We start from the raw sequence: 10,908 nt of genomic DNA, 5'->3' as shown, positions 1-10,908 counted from the left end.
CCATTCAGAAGTATTGAGTTAAAGCAATGAATCTGATAGCTGGAAAGTTGGGGTGATAGAGTAGTGGCCCGGCCATTGTCAGCTCTGTTCTTATTGCTGCAGATACCTCTTTGTGGTGTGGGAGGTCATGCTTACACTGATGACCAAAGAGCCAGATTCACAACAGAAAACTGAAAGGAAGATTCACAACTGAAAGAAACAAAGTTCAGGGCGCAGACAAACAGCAAACACTGGGCAGGGGAAGATCTATCCTAATAAATGTCTTTAAAAATGTGAGTTTGAGCAAAACAATGTAAGATAAACACGGAGAAATCAAACAGGAAATTTGTAAGAAGTATCTGTTTACAGAGCTGTGAAGATATGGGCATTGCCACTTCTGATGGTAATTAACACCAATAGTGGAGTTGCATTTAGGTAAGCACTTAGGGCGGGGGTCGGCAACCTGCGGCTCCCGAGCCATTTGTGGCTCTTTCACCTCTGTGCTGTGGCTCCCTGTGGCTTTGGGAAATAATTGGTCAGTATTTAATTAAAATGTATTTTATGTTAGTTTGTTAGCTTTTGAAATGTAATTCTAAATTTGAAGATTATGGTGATCTTGTACAATCTAAGTGTGGCGACACATTTCCTGGCACATCCGAAACGGCTCACAATTAGCCAGCATTCCGGCTAAGGGAGATAGCCTACGGGGGTTTGTGAGTACGCGTCTTTTGCAGCATCTGCGTCCATGGGGGCTGGGTTGAGGGAGGCTTAAAAGCAAGGCTGTTTAGTTCGAATAAAGCTATCTTTGACTGCAGTTTACTGACACCGCTACAACGTGTTTTTATCGCTGGCTGTCCAGACGGAAGGTGCTGAAACGCTTTGTCGCGTGTCTGGAAGAAGTGAAAACTTTCCTGGGCAGCAAAGGGCTCACCTTTCCTGAGCTGGAACAGCCAGAGTGGCTGGAAAAGCTACACTTCATGGTAGACATGACAGCGCACCTGAACACGCTGAACACAGCTCTTCAGGGGAAAGGACGCACAGCCCTGCACATGTTGGAGGATGTTTTGGTATTCGAGCGCAAGTTGACAGTGCTTGCCAGAGATTTACAGAAAGGCACTTTGTCTCACTTCCCCAATTTGAGAGAGTTCAAACAAGGTCACGACATGATAATTTCGGAGTATTTACATTCTGCAATCATCGCAATGCAAACATCGTTTGGGAAACGCTTCTGTGAGTTCAGAGAGGAAAAAAACACATTATCCTTCCCGGTCACTCCCTTAAGCATTGATCCTTCCCTACTGAATACGACTGCATTGGCAGGTGTGAGTCAACCTGATCTTGAGATGGAACTGGCCGACATAGCCGACAAAGACATATGGGTGTCCAAGTTTAGACGCTTGACAGCAGACCTTGAAGATGTTGCCCGTCAGAAGGCCGTTCTTGCTCAGAATCACAAATGGAGTGATATTGAAAACCTTCTAAAACCGGACAAACTTGTGTTCGAAACATGGAATGCTATGCCCGACATTTATGTAAACATGAAAAAGTATGCGCTTGGAGTCCTGTCGATCTTTGGATCCACATATGTATGTGAGCAGGTGTTCTCCAACATGAACTTTATTAAAAACAAACATCGCGCACGCCTCACAGATGACAGCTTGCGATCCTGTGTAAAGATGAAGGTGACGTCATACAGCCCTGATGTGCAGACACTGTGCGCTGAGGTCCAGGAGCAGAAATCCCATTAACCAAGTATGATAAATATTTTAATTGCCTATTATTTTATGTATATTCATATTTTTTCATTGTTCAGTGAAATAGTCCTTTTATTTTTCAGGCTGACAGCTGGCTGATGTTATTTTTGGTTTGCTGCTGGCGGAAAATTTAAGTTCGGCGTTTTTCATAAATACAAGAAGGACTCAAATAGACATTGAGTATTTTACTTAAAAGTAACTTTCAACCCAACGTCTTTTTTTCGGAGTTCAAAATGTTTTTGTTGCATGCAGAAATGTAATTTCGTTTTCTCTGCAGGAGTTCATCAATTTCATAAATGCAACACATTATAGTTTGTTTATACATAGCATAAAGGCAAAAAAAAACGTTGTATGCAGTGTTATTTCATTTTAAATGTCAAACGGGTTTTGCGGCTCCCAGTGTTTTCTTTTCTGTGGGAAACGGGTCCAAGTGGCTCTTTCAGTGGTAAAGGTTGCTGACCCCTGACTTAGGGAGTTAATCACAGGAACAGAGTATATGCTGCAGAGTTAGAGAAGGATATTGTTGAGTTTGCTTTGCACAGTGTATTCAAGGTTGTGCTTTTAGTTATCTCTGCTTTTTTTTAACCCGAGGAGACATGTAATATAACATGAATGAACTTTTATCATTTTGAATTTCTGAACATTTTCCATCAACATCAGTACTTGCTTGACACTTTTTCTTTCATTTAGTGAAGTGCCTATGTTGTTCCCTCGAACAACCAACAAATTTCCAGCATCTGAGAAAGAAAGATTATGAAACAGAGTCTTAGAGTTATTCTATGGAAAAAAGGCCCTTTGGCCAACTGCGTCCATGACAACCATCAACCACCCAATAATACTAATCCTATAATAATCCCATTGTATTTATTCTCCCCACTCTCACATCTGCTACTGTCAGATTCTGCCATTCCTTGACACATTAGAGGCAATTTGCAGGTGGCCAATCAGCTAACCACCCTGCGTGCCTTGGGAATATGGTTGGAAACAAGAGCACTCAGATGAACCCAGGTGGTCACATAGAGAAGCTACAAACTCCACGCAGTTGGTGCCCCAAGGTATGGATGGAAGCCCTCTGAGGCTCTTTTCACTGCACCACTACGCTGCCCCTGAGTTCCAGGAGATGATCATGACTGAAAATTAAAACACCTGATGAGCTGATGTAGGGAGAGGCAACTGAAAACGAATGAGCAAAAATTTAAATTCAGAACAGAGGAAATCTCATAAATCAGGACATTGATTACAGGAATAGGGATGTTAATGTTGAAGTTGTACAAGACACAAATGAGGATGATTTTAAACCAGGATTGTGTGCAGCTTTGGCAAACTACCTGCAAGAATGATATCAATAAGCTTGCAAGAATGCAGAGAAAGTTTAGAAGAATGTGATGAGGCTTGAGGACCTGAGTTATACTGAAAGGCTGAATAGGTAAGGATTTTATTCGCTAGGGTGCAGGGGAATGAGGGAGATCTTACAGAGGTTTAGAATATCATGAAGAGTGAATGCATGAAAGCTTTCTCCCATCAGATTTGTTGAGACTAGAACTAGAGGTCATTGGTATAGGATGAAAGGCGAAGTATTTGGGGAAACTTCCTAACTCAGAGGATGGTGAGAGTATGGAATGAGCTGCCAGCAGAAATGGTAAATATGGGTTCCACTGGTAAAGTTAAAAGAAGTTTGGATAAGCAGTATTATCGTCTGGGTGTAGCAAGATGGGACTGGGCAGAAGATCTTATTGGCATGTATTGGATTGTCCAAAGAGCCTGTTTCTGTGCTGTAGTGTTCTATGACTCTATGATTCCTGCAGATGCTCTGAAGTCAGATCCAAGCAAAGGCAAGGCACTGATGGAGATGCCAAGCATGACAGGTACTGCAGGACTGCAACGCTTCCTGGGGTTTTTCAGCTACCTAAGCAAGACTCTGCTTCTCAGAGTGAGTTGTGTGAGCCATTTCAGACAGCTGACCAGGGAGGCTGTGGAGTGTTGATGGCTGGAACTTCTTGTGCAAGTAATTACACAGATGAGGGAGGCAATACAAGCAACATTATGATCCATTGAATAACTGCATCTTGTAAATTCTTCAGAGAAGTACATGATACTTCAGGAAGGCCGGCCAGATGCATATGCAAGTATATCCCTGGGTCTGGAGATGTGTTACAGATAAAATGATAAGGAACCACTTGCTGTGATGTTCAGATCAATGCAAATTTATTATAAGTTGCTCAAAGCTATTGCTTTTAAACCTCTCCAAAAAACACCAAAGTTGTTGCAGAAATGTTGAAGGTACAAACACACACTGAAAAAAAAACGGTATTATTCAGGCAAGGAGGTGTTCATCCAAATGTATCTTAATGACACAAATGATGCCAAATATACAAAGCTTGAGACAATCAACATTTCAAAACATATTCCAGTCTCTCCACCAGTGACGCAGTAGGTCGGTAAACCACCGGATAAGATGAGACAATAGGATGTCTGAATGATAGACTGAAAAGACAGGGTGTCGGGATCTGAGGCGAGTGCCGATTTCACTCACTCTCCGGAATGTTCATTCCTCTCTCCATGGTGCTGAGTCTATGAAGACTGCCCTGACTGCTGTGCTCCATGCCCAGTAATATGATGAACTGATAATATGATAACTGTTGAAGCCTCCACCAGGCTGCTCTGGAAGTCGGATCTGTAGACTCCAAGTTGGTTTGGAATTTTGTTATTCACTTTAATTATTTGCATGATTTGTGTTCAATTTTTCTTTTGCGCAAATGGTGCTGGTCTTTTATTTTTATTTTTTTCTTTAGTTGGGTTCTTTCTGGTTTCTTGCTTTGTGGCTATCTGTAAGCAAACAAATCTCAAGGTTGTATAACTTATACATTCTTTGATAATAAATATACTTTGAATCTTTGAAGTGAGAAGCACAGGTTGAGAAGAGACTGTTCCCTGACCAACTTTGATTTGAGAGATCAGCTAGGCACTCCAGGTCACCTGATTTTCGGAAATGAAAGGCAAATGCTATCAGGCTATGCAGGAATGAAACTATCGAGCATGTCCATTTTTCACATTTTGGAATGAATGGCTGCTTCCTTAGAGTGAGAGAAAAAAAAACTGTTAACCAGGAATGCAAGAGAACTTAAAGAGACCAGGCTCAGAAACACAATAGTTGCAGATATCTGAGAAAGAACCAGATAATATCAACACAATTTCAACAGACAAATAGAAAGGTGATCAAGGAACTGTTGGTGAAGTCATGATAGCAAGGGAGCACTTGGGCAGATTTGCCCCATCCAAGGGATAACCAGCAATACCATGCAGTTACAATTTTCCATTGCTTAATATTAGTGAACTACATAACACTGTTGGATACAATTGTATAATGTGACCAGCTGCTGCTTTTGTCACTGAACATTCTTAGCATGGAAATGACTAGTGTACTGTTTGGAGAAATATGCAGTAAGAAGAATATATAGAAAATGTTGGAGGATCTCAGCAGGTCAGGCAGAATCTATGGGGCAAAATAAACAGTTCCTCCAGCATTTTGTGTGTGTTGATCCAAATTTACAATACCTGCAGTCTCCCCTATATCTGTGTGTGGAGGAAAAAGTGCTTGATAGCTTTTCTTTAATGAAGCAGCACCATCGTTGATTTTGAATTGCTGACTACCTTCCAGTACTGTCTTGGAGACAAATACCGAGACAATGCCCCATGTGCCACCAGAGGAGAGATGCTCCCTGTTATCCTTCACCAGATACAACTCTGCTCTCATGCACTCTTCTCCCAGGAGAAAAACAAACCAATTTTTGCACCTGCTGGTCCACAAAGAAACACCTGGTATTGTTCAATGTGTGTGTGGTCCCAGGGGAGAGGCACCTCTGAATCTCAAACACTGCACCATAGGACTAAAAGTCCCTCTATTGTTGTACTCTGTTTTTGTTATATTAGTGTCACCATTGTCATTGATAATCTACTGTCAGAATAACTGTTCCCTTGCCATTCTGGACTCAGCTAAGCCACAAAAGGTGGTCTGGCACTCTTTTATATGTTATTTTGATAACCACTAAGGTCGCCAGGATCAGATAAAGTTAGAGGAAAGTTACATAAAATTGTGTAGAGGCACTGCAGCAAAGTATTCACAGATATAAAATGCATTATGCAATATCTTTGTATTATCTTGCATTGTGTTGGAATGAATGTCAAGCTAAACATAAATTATTTACTCATGGGAAAATGAAAAAAATCCTTTAGAAAGCACCTATCTCCATGTGGTTTAACTTGCAACAAGTTTCTGCTTTCATTTTCCTATATTGGAAATCCATGGGCATTGATTACCAGCAGGCAAAATTCCTGAAGCTGCTGTGTCTCCCTCTTTTAATTATTCTTTGTAATATTAATCATTGCACATTAAAGGTTAGCAGTGAAGCTCGCAAGGGACTAGATGGATAAAAGACAGTATGATCACAAGTGTCGCAACTGGATAATACATTCTGGCATTGCCAGGAGAGCAAGTGAGGGAGAGTGATGGTGCCTCTATCACTTTGCTTCATTCCTGGCAGGAGTACAAGAAGCAAAATTACTATTCTTTTTTTCAAAGAGTTGCTAACTTAACAATCTCTTTCTAAAATGGTGCAATCTGTAAGATCAGAATTACTTTAACAGAGGAGGTGAGGTTTAATGCAGAACCTCTGAAATCAGCAATGACTGTTTTAGAATAGAAAAGTCTGATTAATTTGGAGAATAACATACATAAAATACTGGAGGAACTCAACAGGTCAGGCAGCATCTATGGAGAGGAATGAAGAGCTGACATTTCAGACTGAGACATGAAGACTGCACACATTCAATCTTGGTCTGAAATGTTGACTCTTTACTCCTCTTCATAGATGGTGTCTGACCTGCTGACTTATTTCTCCAGCATTTTGCATGTGTTACTGTAGATTTCCAGCATCTGCAGAATCTCTTGTGTTTCTGATTAATTTTTGTTTGTTTAGTTAAGAGCTGTTTAATGATAGTATGTTTATTCTCAGTCACCTAGGGAATGGGAGTGCCCATTGCCAATTTCCGGATACCCTTAAGAAGGTACTAAATTACCTGCATGAAGTACTACTGTCTTTCTGGTGGAAGCATACAACAGAAAGCTCTGAGATTTTGGATCTATTGATGATTAAAAATTCTTTTTCCAAGTTATAAATATGCAGAATTTGGAGCTGGGTCAGTCTCTGCTCATACACTTGCTGCCCTTTTCCTTCTAAACCCTTAAGATGGATCAAAACACTTTTCCAAGTTAATTCAGAGCTTTCTTTTTGCGACTGGTGGAAATTTGTAGCCAAAGTGCAATGTTAATGGTGGATTAAGTTAATGTTCAGGGTGGAAAGATTGGGTGTCATTCAGGTGGGCTGCTTTAAACTGAAAATTGTTGAATTCCTTGTGTTGACAGAGCTTAACCAATCTTGGAAAATGGAGAGTATTTTATTCCACTGAGCTACAGGTGGCAGGAAAGCTTTGAGGAATCATTTATTCATTATAGGGTACCTACTCTTATGGCAACAGAATCTATTATGGGGAGAAGGAAGGAAAATGGGATTGAGAGGGATAATAAATTAGCCATGATGAGATGGCAGAGCTGACTCAATGGGCTGAATGGTGTAATTCTTCTCCTGTATCTTATGATCTTATGGTCTATTTGGTTGATCTAATTGTTTCTGTTTAGTATGACCCTCCTCCCACCCCCAGGATATTGATCAGGGAGGACTTGGCAAGCTACTTCTATCAAATGTCAAGAGTAGCCGATGAGATGCTTTTCATGGAGATGGTCATTACTTTGGTGTGTGTAGCGTGTATGACACTTACCATTTATCAACCTATGTCAATAAATTGTTTTATTTTTGCTGAATGTAGGCACATGCTCCTTCATTATCTGTAGAGTTTTGAATGGATTTAAAGGTCTGTGCTCTAAAGCAATTGATTCCCTATTCTATTGTATTCCCTAAACAGTGACAGCAATGTAAATTTCCATGAAATGCAGTTGCTTGAAGGAAAATCTCGCAAAAGAATAGAGTATATTGCTTTCCACTGAACCATAATCAAAAGGGAGCTTTTCAGATCGTCAAATAACTTGGTGTGTTGTCGAAAATGATTCAAATCTAATATATCTGAAATTTGTGAAGCTACTTCATTGACAAAGGAAGCCTTGTGCCCTAAAGGAATATTTATTTGAATGATTTTCATCCCAGCACAAAAGCCTTTAACAGCTGCGGTGTATCACAGATATTGAGAGAGCATTATATTCGGTAGGTTATTAGTAAACAATGACCCAGTGACAAAGAAAAATGAACTGCTCTCCTTTCTAGCGATTCCTAACAATATAAATTAAGGTGAGCTATCTGCTGTATCTCATTAATACTGCAGTTTAAGTTGCTAAGTAAGCCTGACAATGTTCTCTGTCACATTATAGCATCTGTTTAGAGCTGCCCTTACACTCCTGCACAGAATGGGAGAAGAGTCACGTGCTCCCCCAGCTGAGAACACCCATGTCTTCCCAGCACATTATTAGCACTGATGTTCTATGTGAAACATGTATGCATTGAACACAGGTACTGTTACGTACCCCGTAACTGGGTGTCAGACCAGCAAAGACAGAAGTATCCGTTGGAGTCTGGTGCTACCAAAACTAAAGGTAAAAATAAGCAAAACAATACCAATAATGCAAATATACATATAACACAAGTTAGCAATAATAAACTTGAAAATGTAGGAATAATAATAAGCAATAATAAACAAGTTCTATCGATGTCTAGGGGTACATGAATCGTCATAGAAGAGTATAAAGTTTAATTCAATTGATAAATGCTGAGGTAGTTATGGTTGTTGTGTTGTAATCGTTGGAGAGAGAGAGAGAGAGAGAGAGAGAGAGTGAGCAAGAGATTAGGCAGCTGCAGCAAGCAAACCTTCTGAGTCTTTCTTTAGCTCGTCGTATCGTTGTGGTCGTTCATTTATGACACCTCCGTCCTTCAGCTAGACCGTTCTTCTGTGGTGGACTCATCACTCTGGCATGAGTGGACACACACACAATTCCCCACCGGCCCTGCTGTACTGACCGATCTCCTGGTTCGGTCTCTGAACCCCCATCTTTCTGTGGGTTCCCAACACTCAGTCAGTGTCCAATGGTGTGTCTGAAGGGTGTCTCCCCAGACCTGTCTTTTATCCCCACTCACGGGGTCTCAGCTATCCATCAACTCTGAATGACTGTGTCCATCAAATCAGGCCACTCCTGCCATCTCCTGAGGAACGTTAACGAGCAAAGTGAAGTCCTTGAAGTGAAAAGTAAATAATCCAGGAAGAGTAAAAATACCATTAATCAACAGTCTCTCTCTCCCTCTTATCTGTAGCAGATGTTCTTGCCTGCGTTTCGTCTCTCTCTCTCTCATGAGCAGTATAGTAACAGTAATGGTTCGTGGTTCTTGGGGGGATGGTTAACTCTGCACCCCATTGTCTATCAGGTCTGTTCATTACTCATAACAGTACAGTGCTGCACAAGAACAGGTCTTTCGGCCCACTGTATTGTGCCAGACCAATTAAATTAGTAATCAAATGGCTATTTAAACTAATCTCACATCCATGTGCCTACCTATAAGCCTCTTAAAAGTTTTAATAGTTTCTGCCTCTACCACCACACCAGGCGGTGCATTCCAGGCACTCACCCCTCTCTGTAAAATATTTGCTCCTCAGATCTCCTTTGCAATTACTCCCTCTCACCTTAAATGCATACCCTCTGGTATTAGACATTTCAACCCCCGGGAAAAGATGTTGCCTATCTATTCTATATAAACCTCTTATAATCTAATGAATCTCTATCAGATCTCCCCTCAGCCTCTGCTGTTCCAGAGAAAACAACCCAAGTTTGTCCAACGCAAACAGGAGGAAATCTGCAGATGCTGGAAATTCGAGCAACACACACAAAATGCTGGTGGAACGCAACAGGCCAGGCAGCATCTATAGGGAGAAGTGCAGTGGATGTTTTGGGCCGAGACCCTTCGTCAAGTTTGTCCAGTCTCTTGCTATAAAACATGCCCTGTAATCAGGGTAGCATCCCGGTAAAGGGACTTGGGAATCCTCATGTGAGATTCCCTAAAGGTTAACTTGTAGGTTGAGCTGGTAGTAAGGAAGACAAATGCAATGATAACATTTATTTCAAGAGAACTAGAAAGTAAAAGCAAAGGTGCAATGGTGAGACTTAATACTGCATTGGTCAGACTACACTTGGAGTAATGTGAATAATCCAGGAAAGGGTGTATTAGCATTGGAGAGGGTCCAGTGGAGATTTGCAAGAATAATTCTGGGAATGAAAAGGTTAATGTATGTGAGCATTTGATGGCTCTGAGCCTGTACTCACTGGAGTTTAGACTGAAGGAGGATCTCATTGAAACATGCTGAATTCTGAAAGGCTTGGATAGACTGGACATGGAGAAGTTATTTCCAATAGTGTGAGAGTACAGGACCAGAGGGCAGAGTCTTAGAATAGATGTCCCCTTAGAACAGAGATGAGGAGGAATTTCTTCAGCCAACAAGTGGTGAATCTTTAGAATTCATTGCTACAGACAGCTGTGGAGTCTAAGTCATTGGGAATGGGGTTGAGAGAGAAAATAAATCAGGTATGATCAAATGGTGGAGCAGATTCAATGAGCTGAATGGCCTAATTCTGTTCCTATATCTTGTGATCTTATGATCTTATATTTGTCAGTTTCCTACCTTTTGCATTTGATTTTAAACTAGTGTTATAGAGCTTCAATCAGAGGTGAATCAAGACTGCAAGGGATTTGCTTGTGCATTGGGATATTTCTCAGTTCTGCTGATGACATTGAGTTTTAAGAATCATGATGATGGGGTTCCTCTCACAGTCAGATCAGTGGGACAGGCTTCTTCAGTGCAAGGCCTTAAGAAAACTAACAACAAGGGATAAGAAAAGGATCTATCTGTAGGTGGTTCCAAAAGTGAGCTCCACGTCCTTGTAACTGGTCAGACATACCTGCTTTAAGTCTTGCTGCACAAGGACTAGCTCACGCTCATTATGAAGCCTTGCTTCTCTCTCTCTCTCTCTCTCTCTCTCTCTCACACACACACACACACACACACACACACATACACACACACACACACACACACACACACACACACACACACACACACACAC

The 10,908-nt window shown here is 41.1% G+C and overlaps 1 protein-coding gene across 1 annotated transcript; it reads left to right on the top strand.

Moving 5' to 3' along the window:
- Nucleotides 1-488: 488 nt before the first annotated feature.
- LOC132398807 (general transcription factor II-I repeat domain-containing protein 2-like) lies at nucleotides 489-1,938 on the top strand. The gene is made up of 2 exons (XM_059978652.1): nucleotides 489-1,731; nucleotides 1,817-1,938. The coding sequence occupies exon 1, from the start codon at nucleotides 957-959 to the stop codon at nucleotides 1,725-1,727; it is 771 nt and encodes a 256-aa protein (XP_059834635.1). The 5' UTR covers nucleotides 489-956; the 3' UTR covers nucleotides 1,728-1,731; nucleotides 1,817-1,938.
- The last annotated feature ends 8,970 nt before the right edge of the window (nucleotides 1,939-10,908 follow it).

This window comes from Hypanus sabinus, chromosome 9 (assembly GCF_030144855.1).
Source record: "Hypanus sabinus isolate sHypSab1 chromosome 9, sHypSab1.hap1, whole genome shotgun sequence".
In the NCBI taxonomy this organism is placed as follows: domain Eukaryota; kingdom Metazoa; phylum Chordata; class Chondrichthyes; order Myliobatiformes; family Dasyatidae; genus Hypanus; species Hypanus sabinus.
Note: the sequence above shows the minus strand (reverse complement) of the source record. Positions and strands in the feature narration are given on the sequence as shown.